This window comes from Anabrus simplex, chromosome 1 (assembly GCF_040414725.1).
Source record: "Anabrus simplex isolate iqAnaSimp1 chromosome 1, ASM4041472v1, whole genome shotgun sequence".
NCBI classification, from domain to species: domain Eukaryota; kingdom Metazoa; phylum Arthropoda; class Insecta; order Orthoptera; family Tettigoniidae; genus Anabrus; species Anabrus simplex.
In genome coordinates, this window is record NC_090265.1 from 687004305 (window position 1) to 687020684 (window position 16380).

General features: G+C 39.1%; 1 protein-coding gene across 1 annotated transcript in view; it reads right to left on the bottom strand.

Moving 5' to 3' along the window:
• Positions 1 to 395: 395 nt before the first annotated feature.
• Mms19 (MMS19 nucleotide excision repair protein) overlaps positions 396 to 16380 on the bottom strand; it is a 187216-nt gene continuing 171231 nt past the window's right edge. The window contains exons 18-19 of the mRNA XM_067135913.2: positions 16142 to 16222; positions 396 to 2098 (exon numbers count right to left, since the gene is read on the bottom strand). Of these exons, the coding sequence (XP_066992014.2) occupies positions 1979 to 2098; positions 16142 to 16222 (201 nt within the window). The 3' untranslated portion in view covers positions 396 to 1978. The remainder of the gene's footprint in view (positions 2099 to 16141; positions 16223 to 16380) is intronic.

Below are 16380 nucleotides of genomic sequence, written 5' to 3' on the forward strand. Positions count from 1 at the left end.
AACAAACAACAATTGGTTTAAAGAGATCAACGATGGTTTGGAAGAGTTAGGTTAGGTATAAAAATGCAACAAAGTGAAGGCAAAGAAGAGAAGAGGATTCTGAAGAACAGAGACATAAATTAAAAACGTTTCAACAAAAACAATAGGCCTACACCATAACTGTCAAATAAAGCCCAGCCAGGTCGGAAAGAATGGAAATGTTCTGGGAGAAGAAGAGGAAGCTGAAAGCCAAATCTCTAACAAATACTCCGAAGACTTAAATGTATATGGACTGATTCAAGTGTTCCAATGTACGTGTAAAACACGTAAATAAGCAACTGCATAATGTTGTTAAATTTAAACACAGGTGTTCATTTGATTTCAGTGTTTAATTGGGAAGCAATCAAGGAAGAAACTTTTGAAACTTGACTAATGTTATCCTTTAATTGGTGAATAAAACTCCAAGTATTTGTAACTATAAATCACACTTCGTTACACTGTCATGATTTTTTTGTTTCTCTTTTCTTTTTTGGCAATATTATTGAAACTATTACACACCTAGTTATTGAACTGAACATTGTAACTAATTAGGTTATGTATGCCCATTTACATAAGACTATTATTTCAATTTGATTTACCCCTCTCAAACAGTCCTAATAATAGCTAATAAATGCTATTTCTTCAAATAATTAATACTATAAAATGTTTTATATCACATTTGCTATAAATAGAAAAAATAATGCTACAATTTTATACTTCTAAACATCCGGGTTTCACAGTTTCACATGTTAAATTTCATAGAAGTATGATATAAAAGACGAAGAAAAATAGAATGAGACATTCAGGAAGAAACAAAACTGGAAATGTTGAGTGATAAATAGATTTAAAAGGTATGCACATATAAAATGGATGAATCTCGGATACACACTAGGGAATTCCAAATGATAGGAAAGAGAGTACAAGGAAGACGTACAGTGCAATGGATGGATTTGGTTAAGTGCAACATGATAATAGCCGAGGACCAGTGGAAAGATGGGATCAAATGGAGAAGAACCACATTTACCCAGACACAGGATAATAGGTACAAAAGGAAGGATCAAGAAAAAATTATGAAGATATTTAACCGTTTCCCTGCTGCAACTGAGTTTACATGATCCATGCTGCAGCCAAGTTTCTTGATTTGAGTGTACCACTCTCAGTGTTGCTGTCAAATAAACTCAATTTACTTGAAACCTGGCTGTATGCTGCTGCAGTCTGTTGGCTACATTTTCAACTACTCTGTTTATGTATAGAAGATGGTCGTGGGATCAATATATTTATATTTTGTTAGCTACATGTAAACACTCTGCTGTGCATCGTGGCTTCCACATGCGACAGTAGAACACACCCCAAGAAAATTCTTTTGTTTTAGAAACAGATTCATTCAGATGTGGATTTCAATAGTGATGCAAGTGATGTGCGGTATGTTGGAGAAATGTTGAACAGTTATAGTGGCAACAAGATGCCATGGAGAGGGAGAGAAGAGGTCATGAAGTTGATGTGCCATTCGGATGGTGTCTGATGATGAGTTTGTGCCAAGAGTAAACGACTTCCAGAAGCCAAACCCAGGTATCACTCCAGAATCTGCAAAATTAGAGCATTTGAACTTTTTTGTGAACCAGAAAATATTAAAATCCATTGAAATCAGTGTTTACACAAGTTTATGCACTTCCTGTATGTCTTGCGCTATTCTTCCTTTGCAGTACAGAGTACTAGAGGAGCGAGGACTTAACATATTAATATTAACAGGCTGAAAATTGACTTTGGTGATGTACTATAAGCACTCTTTGCCACCATCATACCTTTTTCATATAAAAGTGCATCCAGAAATATAACTTATTTACAGAGAAAACATACTTCAAAAAAATGAAATACAAAACCAATATCAAATAGACGTTCATAAGAAAATAAAACTACAGTATATCACAAGACAGGAACTAGCAGAATACTATTGGAGTGATCATGTGTTGCCGTCACCACCAGGAGCTCCTACGATGAACCAGAGGGACCGTGCTCTCACAGCTTCTCTACGAACAAGACGTTTTGGATCGTCCAGACACTTTCCCAGCTGTTGGACCACCTGTTACATACAATAAGACATAGTGATTATTAGGGAAGGGATTTTAAGGAGGAAGGTAGCGTCAGAAAAGGGGGAAACAAGGTTCGGAAAATACATACAAAAAGGTGTTGATAAAATCATTTCACCAAGGTTTAAACCAGTTATGTGAACTTTCTTTATACCATTTACTGGGTTCTGAAAGTTAATAAACTTGTTATATTGGATTACATACAACATTTCAATGTTTTTGACAGTCAATTGCAATATTTACTTCACAGACAGCAAATCAAAGAATGAGGCCATCAGTTTCGATAAATTGCATCTTGAATTCTTCTGAAAGTACATATAACTTCTCGTCTTTAACCTTTGGAATGATTTTGTGTTGAGAAAAATGTTCTTGTCCGGACTGGTAAAATACTAACATGGCAACAAGAGAGTAGGGGAGAATAGGGCAAGTTGACGATAATAAGCTTCTTTGGTGAAGACTACAAGTATAAGGCATACAGCAGACTAAAAACCTCCAATGATTCATCTTTTAATAATGGTGTAATTCTTACCTAACAAGAATATATTGCAAGTTTAATCTTCTAATTCATTAATATTCATATGAACATTTATACTTTGATAAATAACTTGACACTATCGTAGCAGTGTTAGAGCAATATAAATAGTCCGTTATTAGACATTATAAATTTTCCAGCTTACTCATTACTGGTTGCCAGCGTTTCGTATTATAAATTTACTCATTTGGGACAAATATTTCAGGTTCCCTAGGGGAATGAACATCTATGTCAACTAGCAGTGTTAGAAAAAACGGGAAATTTTAGCCCAATCTTACAATTTATTGGCAAATTACTATGCCTTGGGGATCAACCTCCTGTGATTAACATCTAGTCTATTATAGCCCTATTTTAATTGTTACTTCTTCCTGTTTACTTTTTATGTAGTAATGATATTTTATTGTGTAATAACATTTTAATGAACAAATAATTGTAAAATAAGGTTTAATATAATGACTCAACCTTGAGATAATCGTACAAAATGGCTGAAGATGCTTGACACAACGAGCGAAACATGTCCCATTTAATGTTTGTATTGTAGTAAATGTCCTTTTAGAGACAATAAACATTTTAAAGTATTGAATAAGGTGGATAACAAGAATTTGTAACTCTCCTTGCACTTCTCCTCCAACCATTGTTCCTTAGGTACGTTGCACTTTCTATCCACTTCATTCTTTGATCGCCTGTATTCTTTTCTGCCCTCTAATTTCTTGCATTCTTGTATTTTTGACGTTCATCAATCAGGTCTATGAGTTATCCACTGATTCTTAGTTGAACTTTTCTTTCTTCCTAACATTTCTTCAGCACCCCTACTGACTTCATTTTTCATGACTATCCACACTTCCTCTATTGTTTTTCCTTCAGCATTTTCATTTACTCCTTGTGCAACATGTTCCTTGAAACAATCCCTTACATTCTTTTTCTTTCAACTTGTCTAGATCCCATCTTTTTGCATTCTTTCCTTTCTTCAATTTCTTCAACTTCAGATGGCATTTCATGACCAACAAGTTGTGGTCAGAGTCCATGTCTGCTCCTGGGAAAGTTTTGCAATCCAACACCTGGTTTCTGTATCTCTGCCTAATCATAATGAAGTCTATTCGATACCTTCCAGTGTCACCAGGTCTCATCCATGTATACAGCCACTGTTTGTGGTGTTTGAACCAAGTATTGGCAAGGACTAAATTATGATCAGTGCAGAATTCAACCAGCCGACTTCTTCTTTCACTTCAGTTTTTTTTTATCACTCAACACAATAAACTGAAGGTAAAGTGGTGTACCATTCATACAAAAATACAAACTGGTAGTTGACAGTTGGCACGTTTATTCACCAGCGAGTCTGTCCGAACCAATGCCGAGTATTGCCGAAGTTTCGTGTTCAAGATGGCCGAAAGCGATTAGTTGCGAATGACGAGTATAACCTTGCGAGAAATTCATGCTCGAACAAAGTGACCAGAAAACAGTGTTTAATTACTCACTGGTCAGAAACATAAGACTTCAACTAACGGCTGCATGGTTACTAGAGTTACACTTCCGTTACACATTTTGTGGCGGTAACTTCTGTGACGCATAATTTCGGATGAATCCCGGCCATAAGCCATGTATGTCAACAGGACAGCTTTGAAAATTCAGTGCTCCTAGCTGCAGTGGAATGTATTACTATGCTTTAACCTAGCAATGTCCTGTCTTGTTCTAGTGTACAGTCTTTGCAGCCAATCAATGACACAAAACTCAACTTTACCTAAGCTAACAACTTGCCCCTCGAAGGCGCAATATACTCGGTGTTCGAGAATTCAAGGTCATTTCCTCTCATCGTGCAACTTTCTCCGACCGACCCGTGGCCCTATCTCTGTTGGAAATCGCATTCTGTAAACAAGGGATGAAAAAGAACATTTTCAGATCTGGCGAATATATGATTGTACTAAGTGGTAAAGGCGAAAAATCGTGACGTGTTAAGTGAGGGATTTTTTTATACAGATTTAATACGATGGGCGTCGGGACTTCAAATTTATGACGTGCTAAGCGAGAAAACATGTTAATGAGGAAAGTACTAATGAGGTTTCACTGTACAGAAACAAACAGCTGTTTATTTCATTCATAGATTTCAAAAAGGCTTATGATTGTATACACAGATCCACACTTTTAAAAATCCTCAGACCATATGGCCTTCATCCTAAATTAACAAAAATTACTGAACTAACTTTAACCAACACAATTTCAAAGATAAACTTCAGGGCAAAAATGTCAAATGCTTTTACAATAAATACAGGTCTCAGACAAGGTGATGGATTATCTCCACTGCTTTTCAACTTGGCTCTAGATTACGTCATGAAAATTTGGCAAAAAGAAAACCCACGTAAAATCAAAATTGGAGCAAAATTCTCAATAAAGACAAACTGCCTAGGCTTTGCAGATGATTTAGCTCTCTTAGCTCTTGACATGGAAGAAGTCTGCGCTCAGATCTCCAGTATCCAGAAAATTGCATTAAAAATTATAAATATCATTTGAGAAAACTGAGATATGCCGATGAAACCCCTCAACATTAACGAAGTCATCATAAATGCATCAAGAAATTAACATAATCCTACAATTTAAATATCTTGGAGAAATCATTATGCACAACTTAGGCGAGAAAGCAACATGGATAAATAGAACCAACAAAATGAAAAAAAAAAAGACAATTTTTAACCTGGTCAATTTATAACAAAAAATGCTTGTCAATAGACACTAAGATCCAACACTACAAAACTGTAACTTTGTCCGAAGCCACTTACGCTTGCAAAACCTTGTTCCAAATTAAAAATGAGAGACTGACCCAGTTACCAACGCGATGAAGAAGAAAAGAATCTCTTATTTCTTTCACATCTTACAATTACCAGAAAACAGGAATTTACGACAACTGTTGATGGGAAATCTGGGAAAGAAGACAGGATGAAAGAAATTCAAGAGGCTCTTAAAACAGTTTGACACACAATTACAGATGCAGAGAACAAGAATAAAATTATTGCCCTTCTTACGAATCACAAATTTTCAACTGAAATGATGCACTGAAGGCCTGTAGAGATTTCAGACAAATTAAGAACACTGCGATCAGAATGAATGAAGAAGTACTGGGCAGATAAGAAGAATCAAACAGTACAACCTTCAGAGAAAAAGTGTACATGGAATACTCAAGTGGTCCAAATAATAATAATAATAATAATAATAATAATAATAATAATAATAATAATAATAATAATAATAATAATAATAATAATCCCATGTGGGGATTTACCGGTTACCTCCATCGGGCGCGTCCCATGGGAATTGGGGAAGCTCGCTGGCTCTGCCGCCAGCAGAGTCAGAGGGTAGTAGGGAAATAAAATACCACCGTGAAAAAAAAAACTGGTCCCTTGCCAGGGAAGACTGGTAAATGACCAGAAGCCGAAAAACATCTTGAGGCAACCTCTAGGGCTAACAATCCTAGTTCTAAAAGGATGGGTACCCGTCCAAAGCAAAGTCAAGTCAAAAAGCATGATGGCACAACATTTTGAGAAACATACCCCAGGGGGTAAATCTTCGGATAAATCCCTCTTTGTGAACGCCACGGCGCACGAGTCTCGTTCGGATTCTGGGGGAGACTCGACATCATGCAAGAGACGAGTCGGAGCGTCTCGGTGTACCCCGAAGAGTCAAAAACTCAGGCCAAAATCTAAAACCTTTCTAGCAACTTTCAACATAAATTCACTTACACAAACTGGCAAGCTGAAAACCCTCACCAAAGCTCTTCACAAAAATCAGATATCCATAATGGCCCTACAGGAAACAAGGTACCCAGATGAAGAGATTTTTGAATACGAAGGCTACCGAATTTTCAAGAGCAAAGCGCAAAGAGGAATCCTCAATGGATCTGTGATGCTTGGAACCGTGTTTGCTGTTAGAACCAAGATCCTTAAATCGGTTGCAAATTTCGAACCTGTGAATGACAGTTTGTCTATACTCACAGTTAAATGTGCGAACAAAACCTACGCCCTAGTTAACGCACATGCTCCTACAAACGATAAGAACAAGTCTGATCCAGACGAAGTTGATAATTTCTGGGACCTACTGGATGAAAAAATAACCAAAATCCCCAAACACCATGTCAAGCTTCTTTTGGGTGACTTCAATGCCCAACTAGGTCGTGAACAGAAGTACAAGAAAGTTATAGGAAATTACCCTGCTCACAAAAGAACCAATCCCAACGGCAAAAGACTGGTGTCCATTTGCGAAAATCACAACCTGCAGGTCATGTCGACCCACTTTCGCCATCTACCCAGAAAGCAAATGACTTGGCGTTTTTCCGTCCAAGCTCTCGGAGAGTTACAAATTGATCATGTTGCAATCTCCAGGAGAAACAGCCCTGAGATTATGAATGTCAAGGTAAAGAAAGACATCAATGTGGCCTCAGATCATTATATGTCTCTTATCAAATTCAAACCAGTTCCCGCAAACACAAGGAAGACAACCAAACAGATCACACGCTTTGACAATGATAAACTTCGGCAAAGGGTCGAGGAGTTCCAGGAGAAGGCTAGACCAAATGACTGTGACTTTAACATCGCCAAATTCTCCTTGTTGAGGCCGCTAAAGACGTTGCAGAAATCAAGAGAAGCAAAAAGCATGCCTGGTGGAATGGTACCTGCGAATCAGTCCTCCAAGAAAGACTCAATGCGTGGAAACAGTACTACTCTACGAAATCAGAAAATGATTGGGAAACCTACAAAACCCAACGTGCCCAAGCAGCTAGGGTGTTCAGAACTGAGAAACGTAAATACGAAAAATCTCTCATTGAAAATATAGAACAAAACTTTAGGAAGAATGAAAGCAGAGAGTACTACAGAGCCTTCAAACGCAAACTCAGTGGCTATAAACCACCATCTCTATGCTTTGAGCGAAAGGACGGCACACTGGCGACGTCAAATGAAGAAAATTGCAGCATTCTGGCAGATTACTTCAAGAATTTACTTAATTGCTCTAAACCGCAAAGCGCCATTGAGACCAAGGAACCCTTACTCAGATACCCAGATTCCAGACCACCCGACAGAGATGAAATCAAGCACCACATTGCCCGTCTCAAAAATAAAAAAGCGCCGGGGGAAGACTCAGTAGTAGCAGAACTATGGAAATATGCCCCAGAAGAATCACTTGATATCTTGCAAAAGCAAATAGAAGAAATTTGGAACAAGGAGACCCTACCCGAAGATTGGAAAATAGCTTTGATCCATCCATTACACAAAAAAAACCAGCATGAAGAACATCAACAACTACAGAGGAATATCTTTGCTACCCGTGACTTACAAAATTCTATCACTTGCCATCCTGGAGCATTTGGAAGCACAAGTCAAACATCAAATAGGTGAATACCAAGGAGGGTTCAGAAAAGGTCGCTCAACAGCTGAACAGATCCAAAATCTCGAAACGATCATCAGCTACTGTAAACTAAGGTCCAAGCATTATGTGTCTGTCTTTGTGGACTTTAAGAAAGCGTACGACTCCATTGACCGGGAAGTCCTGCTAAACATCTTAAATGAATTTGGAGTTGATTTGAAACTGCTGGCATTAATTAGAGCCACCCTGACCGATACAAAATCCAAGGTGAAGTTCCACGGATGTCTCTCGCATTCCTTTGACATCAAAACAGGAGTCCGACAAGGTGATGGGCTATCCCTGATACTCTTCAACTGTGTTCTTGAAAAGGTCATCAGAACCTGGCGGGTGAGATTACAGGAAACCAACTATAGTCCATTGAGAATAGGAACCAAATCCAAGGGGATCGCAACAGACTGCTTAGCATTTGCCGATGATATTGCTGTTCTCTCAAACGATATAGAAACCGCTAGAGCTCAAGTTGAAATTTTAAAGGAAATTGCCGAACAAAGTGGTTTGCAGATATCGTTTGAGAAAAAAGTAATGACTAACATCAAAGAGGCTCCACCAAAACTCCATACAAAATACGGGGACATCACCCGAGTAGACAAATTCAAATACCTGGGTGAGATCATCATGAAAAGTGGACTGGACAAAGAAGCACTTCAGGAGCGAGTACGCAAACTGGAAATAGCCTACCAAACATCCCGCACAATCTACAACAAAAAATGCCTTTCCCAGAACACCAAGATACGCCACTATGAAACAGTTCTGAAGCCAGTAGTTCTATATGCAGCCGAAACACTGTCTCTAAATGCCAACAAAGGACTCCTTGAAGAACTGGAGAAAAGAGAACGCAAAATTGTGAGAGGAATCTTGGGATCAAAGTACAGAAATGGAATCCATCAAAAGAGATCCAACAAGGAAGTCTACAGCAAAATAGAGAAAATTACCGACACAATCAGAAAAAGACGGGCACGATTTTACGGTCATCTGAAAAGAATGGACGGAAGAAAGTTAACTAAAGAAATCTTTCACTTTTTTGATTCAAACCCCAAAACCACAATTCCCTGGTTTAGAAATACCAAAGAAGACCTGCAAATGCTACATATCTCAGCTGAAGACGCCCTTAACAGAGATCTCTTCCGCAAGCAATTATTGACGAACGGGCTAAACCGAGACGAGCAACCGAAGAGAAGACATGATGCCCCTTGGACAGAGGAGCGTAAGCAGGCCCACTCACAAAGAATGAGGGAAATTTGGGCTCTAAAGAAGGCCAAGTTCAGTGTCAAATGCAACAAGACTTAACGTGGTCCTTGATGGCCCCAGTGAATTATATAATAATAATAATAATAATAATAATAATAATAATAATAAAAAATAATGTTCAAATAATGCACTTGGATAAATCATTGACAAACATAACCTCATGCAACGAAAGAAAAAAATCACACGATTCAAAGACGAGGATAAACTATGCTGGTTCCCCAGTGCAATTTCATTATTTTTTTGGATTACTCTATCGTTTGCATTTTTAGATGCGTTGTACTTGCACGGAAAGTGCCCGACACCCTTAAAACTTTGTGGCTTTTCAAACTTTCCTATGATGAGGGGAGGAATTCTCTTGCTTCCGTGTGCATTGCAACAGTCTAATGACCCCAACCCCCAACCTTGTACGATTTTCCGGTTGACACTTTCTCCTTTAAAACCATAAGACCGTCTGGGCTCGGCATTAAAAGAAAGCAATGCAATTTCATCGGCAATGACTATATTGTTTGATGCCTACGATTTGATTATATGAGCCACGCTTTTTCGCCAACTGTTGGCATTGCCATTGTTCGCGGATTCTGTTTCTCTGCACACTACCTGCTGCGTGATATTACGGCGTTCCTTAAAACGTTGAATACTTAAGAATTCTGATTTCACTCAAAGTTAGCAATTATAAAGCACACTTTTGATACACCAAAGTGTGTGAAAGTGCAGAAAGCTACCCCTGCACGTTCCGGACGACACGTTCTGTCATGATGCGGATAAATTTTGAATTTAAATTACTCTGTAACATACACTATTGTTTTAAAAAGTAAAGGCAGTTTCGGATTAAAAGTCTGAATTTCGGTAATGGGGCGACATTGTACTTCGAATTACAAATTATCCATATTTTGAATTAAACAATTTAAATAACCTACAAAACCATATCTCATGTTTCCGGGGACGAGAGCTTCTTCGAATTAGGCGGCATTTTGAATTAGCCGAATTCGAATTATCGGGGTTCTACTGTAGAAGGATGTACAAGGTACAGAGATTAATATGGAACAAAGGTGCACCAATGAAGGTTAAAAAATGTATAACAAGGGAAAATGGAAAATCCGGGAGCGAATTAAAACCATCAACAATTTGGCTAAATATCACAATAATTAAATACTGTATGCATAATTATAATGTTACAAACACTCCTAAAACAAACCAAACTACAGCCCTAATAGGTATTGGCCTACCAAGCGACCGCTGCTCAGCCTGAAGGCCTGCAGATTACGAGGCGACGCATGGCAGTGCGACGAATCCTCTCGGCCGCTATTCTTGGCTCTCTAAACCGGGATCGCCATCTCACTGTTAAGTAGCTCCTCAATTAACGGTAATCACATAGGCAGAGTGGACCTAGTACCAGCCTTCATGTCCAGTTTAAAATGCCCGACGTAGCCAGGAATTGAACCCGGAGCCTCCAGGTGAGAGGCAGGCAAGCTAGACCCTGCAGCCGGCTTCAGACATTAATTACATGACTTAAAATCTTGATACGCATTCAGTTTTATCGGGGAAACTTCGTCAGTTTCCCTTGATATCTTCTTTCATGTCAGCAACTTTCATCAGCTAAGCTCATTGAAAAAAACTAATAACACCAAGCTGAACAACAGTCAATCACAAGAAGTTTTTAATTCTCTAACCTAATTTAATCAAATAGAACACATCAGATACAAAAGCATCCAACATGATGGCGAAATCCCTTCTTTTCTTATCTTCCATTGTAATTTGGTCACCGGTATACTGTTTGTAGTAAGTTTCCGGAAATCTTGTACCGAGTAAATTAGGCCTACATCGACTTTTAAAGGTTATGTTGAACTCAAGCATGAATGTCTGTGTTGCTTCTTTAAAGTCCTCCAATGCATTAAATATTCAATTCTGTCATTCACTAATCACAAACAGATTGGTAGGAGAAGAAAAATTATCATAACTTCAGAAATTTCATTTTATTCGTGACCTACAGCCCAGCTAGAAAGCGTGCTCGCTGCACAAGCCAGTGTGAGTGGAAAATGATACAAACTTTTTTTTTTGTTACTTTGCAAAAATAAAATGAGTGCTGTTTTTGTAAGGACATTTGAACATAAAAACGTAAACATAAAAATCCCCGTCTTATATTAGGACCAAAACAGTAATGGCTTTATGTAAGGTGCAACGTCTCTTCTGGTCTTGAGAGCATAATCATATCTGATCATATTAAAAAACTAGGTTCGTGTTAGGAAGGAGCAGTTTCAATTTCTGTTTGAAAGCCCAGTGACTGTTCGGCAGTACACCGAAAAAGGTAAAAAAATAAACATCTAACCCTGAACATAATGTAGATGTTTTACAATACGGATACTTGAAGCAACTCGTTCCGTCTTCAAGTAGAACTGTCAAAATGCGCTCTGTCTCCCTCCAATTGTTGTGGCCATTCTGCTTCATGATTTCCGAGGATTACCTAAACAATACCAGCCAAATGAAATGCCAAGATGGTCCTCCCCTATGCAAGTTCGCTGCCAATCGTTTTTCCAGTACTTGCAGTAATTATCGTAGTGACAGGATGTTAATGTCAAGATCTGTAGGTACGTCGTAGCTGTCCTTTCCTGAGATACTTTTTATTGAAGAATGCTTGATCAAAGATTTAGCATTTATGGGACTGAAATATATGGACCACTGATCGGGGAAATAGTTTCTTCGATGTACGGATAATGCAGGATTTTTACAACACTATTTAATTAGGATATTCGTGGGACCACATAATTAGAATGAATAATCTGGGAAAATGTAGTTTCCGTAAACGGATAATCGAGGTTCCACTGTAATGTACAAGGTATATTATTTACCTATAATGACATATGCAGCAGAAACCTGGACAATGACTCAGACAGATGAGAGGAGAGCACATGCAGCTGAAATTAAATTCCTGAGGAGTATGGCATAAAAGTCGTGGGATAGAGTGAGAAATGAAGACAAACGAAAAGAGCTACATGTGCAAAAACAAAATGACAAACTGGAACTGAACAGACTGAGGTACTAAAGCTCATTTTTGGTAACGATTTTTTTTTTTTTTTGAACTTGCGATACAGAAAACAAACTAGTGTCAGCAGCAAACTGCTTCATTACATAAAATATTCCCTAAAAGCCCGAAGTGGTCTGAAGTAACTAGCAAGGAAAGACAGAATTTTTTCCTTTGTTTGTATATTGATGGGACACGTAAAGAAGTCACAAGCAATGGAAAACAGAGTGACACGAGGTATATCAGCACAACTTGTAGCACATCCCTTCACAGACATCATTGTTAAACAATCTACCACACCAGAAAACATTATCAGGACTCTTTCAGAAGACCTCCAGTAAACTGAATCACAATCAGTACAAGGATAATGAAGCCAGGCTCATTTGATACTATGCTTGCACTTCAGCATGAAGTTGCTCAGGAAATTGTCAGGCACAGGGATATGCAGTGTGAGGAGCACCCGGTCAGCAATATGTTAAGGCAAAATTAATTTTTTCATACGATTGCAGTTCACATACCAACAATATTATGAAATGGAGGCCTGAGATTTTTCCTTGTGCTTCAAAAACTGAAGAGTACCTTTTCCATGATCAAACCAGCAGACTTGAGAATATAAGCTCGATTCTCTACCCCTGATCCACCAAGGCAGTTGGATGGATCCTAAAGAATGTATCAGGTATCATACGAGATTATAAGGAACCCCCAAAAAGACGGGAAGGGTGCCAAATTGTATTTTCCATTAACTTCTTCCATGCTACGGACAAGATATCTCGAGGATCAAGCCAGTGAAATATGCTATATGACGTAACTTGTGAAAACGTGTGTTTTCTGTACACGTTAGCTCATTCTTTTCCTTCCATCACATGGAAGTAACGCTTGCCTGACTTCTACTGAGGCTTTAGTCAACCGTTTTGATTTTCAGGTGACTTAGTAATTGATTAGAACCGATAAAGTAAACTTTTTGAGGTGAGCTGCATGTGCCATTTTCACTACATGCCAGCCCTCCTGCCATTCTTAAATTTCTAGCAGTACCAGGAATCGAACTCAGGCATCCGAGGACAGTAGCTAATTATGCTACGGAGGCGGGCATTAGACATGATAATCGATCTTTTCAAATATGTTTATCGACTGCCTATGTAAACCACGGCTGACCAGACAAAGTTCATTCATCTGGAACATGCATTTTACTTGGAAATACTCTTTCAGATGCCCATATTACAGACTTGGTGAGTCTAGAAGAATCTGGTGATGACTTTTCAGGCTTTGATGATGGTGAATGAATTCAAAAGTACAAGTAACGACAGTGAAAGTGAGATCGAGGTGAGTTAGAAGAGACACAGAAATTGTAGTGAGATATAGTAGCATAAAAGGGACAGAATTTTTAATTTTTTTTTTTTTTTTTTTTTTTTACAAGTTGCTCTATGTGGCACAGACACAGATAGGTCTTATGGTGACAATGGGACGGAAAAGGGCTATGAGTGGGAAGGAATCTTTTTTTTTTTTGCTAGGGGCTTTATGTCGCACCGACACAGATAGGTCTTATGGCGACGATGGGATAGGAAAGGCCTAGGAGTTGGAAGGAAGCGGCCGTGGCCTATATTAAGGTACAGCCCCAGCATTTGCCTGGTGTGAAAATGGAAACCACGGAAAACCATCTTCAGGGCTGCCGATAGTGGGATTCGAACCTACTATCTCCCGGATGCAAGCTCACAGCCGCGCACCTCTACGCGCACGGCCAACTCGCCCGGTGGGGAAGGAATCAGCCATGGCCTTAATTAATGTACAGCCCCAGTATTTGCCTGGTGTGAAAATGAAAATCATGGAAATACATCTTCAGTGCTGCCGACAGTGGGGTACGAAGCCACTATCTCCCGAATACTGGCCGCATTTAAGCGACTGCAGTTATTGAGCTTGGTGGACAAAAAACAAAATTGTGTACAATCTTGACAGTTACTTATCAAAAAGAAAGTGGATCTTGTTGCAGGAAGCCAAAGAATGATGATGATGATGATGATGATGATTGTTGTTTAAAGGGGCCTAACATCTAGGTCATCGGCCCCTAATGGTACGAAATGAGACGAAATGGAATGACATATTAAAAGTCTAAAATTCTCCACTGACCAGAATTCAAAAGCGTGAGAACGAAGAATGAATGGATGGACATGAATTTAAAACAATCAGTGGATGCGACCCGCAAGGTCTCACATTCACATAAACTGACGTGACAAAATAGTATTACTGACCAAGGGACTATTGCTATAGCATAACACAATCGATTATGCGTGCAGTCAACAGGGCGTCCTAAATCGAAGTTATCGGCTCCTCATAACGGTACTGATGGCTAGCAAAGTAGAACCATGGTATTTGTTCTGTTGCAGTACTAATCAAAAGTAGCAGAGACTTGCGGTATTCCACACACTATTGTACTACTCAGAGCTTATGGAATCCGACATAGAATACAGACCTATGTTTTTCTCACTTTGCGGCGCCATTTACAGGCAACGCAAACCTATGGTGTTCATCACAGAGTACTAACCACAGGGACCTCTCCCTATCCCGTGGTGTTCCTCATATAGTGGGCACTAATCATAGGCAAGGCAGAACCATGGTAGCTATCATCCCATGGTCCTGCTCATATGGTGGTACTAATCACAGGTACTGCAAAAGCCGACCGCACGGTGCTCCTGTGTGCTACTAATCACAAACCAATTTCGTACCCAATGTAGTGGTACTACGCACAAGTAAAAGCAACCCTTGGTGTTCTCCGCGTGGTGGTACTAATCACCAGTAGTTTCATGGTTCTAATACAATCAACCCTTGGTCGCCCCTTTTAGTCGCCTCTCACGACAGGCAGGGGATACCGTGGGTGTATTATTCATCAGCCTCCCCCACCCACAGGGGGTGTGTGTTTGGTCCGCGAGAGGTATTTTATTTCCCTCAAGTCCGCCGACAAGCCGGTTAGGACCCCCCTATCCGCCACCTGGGACGCGCCACGTGGGAGTATCACCTCTCCCCCTGCTACGCCTGCGTAGCAGGTTCGTGGAAGCCAAAGAATAGTGTACTTTTATTTGATGGTACCTTGAAAGCTAGTTGATTTTATTCAGAAACACATGAAATTTCATAACACTTTTTGAAACAAATAATCGTGTAATTATCTTCCAGTTCAAGGTTTTGGAATGGGAAAGAACCTGATGTCAATTATATTTATGTCTTTCTACGATTGTGTATGCTTAAGACTTGAAATAACCAATCAGAATTACATGAGTATTGGTTGAAGGATGAAATGATTTATTCGAAGATGACAAAATGAAATGGTGTACGGCTTTTAGTGCTGGGAGTGTCCGAGGACACGTTTGGCTCGCCAGGTGCAGGTCTTTTGATTTGACGCCCGTAGCCGAGCTGTGCATTGTGATGAGGATGAAATTATGATGAAGACGACACATACATACACCCAGTCCCCGTGCCGGTGAAATCAGCTGCAGTCATATCCAATCATCATTTTATCATGAAATGAATTCCTAGTGTTATGTCAACTTTTGGTCAAAAAGTATTCAGTAGACGGTTCTAAGCAGACAATTACAAACTTAGCATGCAAAGGTTTAAACTATAGTCACCACCACCACATCACCAAAACTTGTCTTGGAAAGGTGTAGCAATTTAACTGATGAAACTCACTGCTACACTAGGGCAAAACCCAGTAACTTGACAATTGAAAAGGCCTAGAGCTTGGATGTTTTTATTATTATATATATTACTCAATTAGTTAAAAATAATTTTCTCTCTCTTAGTATTACATGACAGATATTATAATACATCACCTCTTAAACTGACCTTTGTTTTGAACGGAAGAATCTTCTCCAACGGAAACTTGCAGAAGTGGTAGATGCACTTCAATGCCTTAATTCGTACTCTCTGCAACAGGAAAATGTCCATAGTTAAGCTGTGATGTTTATTGGAGAAGACAAATTGCTACCTCTATTAATAAGTGATTACACATAATAAGGGATTACATTTTATACACTAACTCAGGAGATGATATACGGATCTAGCTGAACGTTACTAAGAAAAGT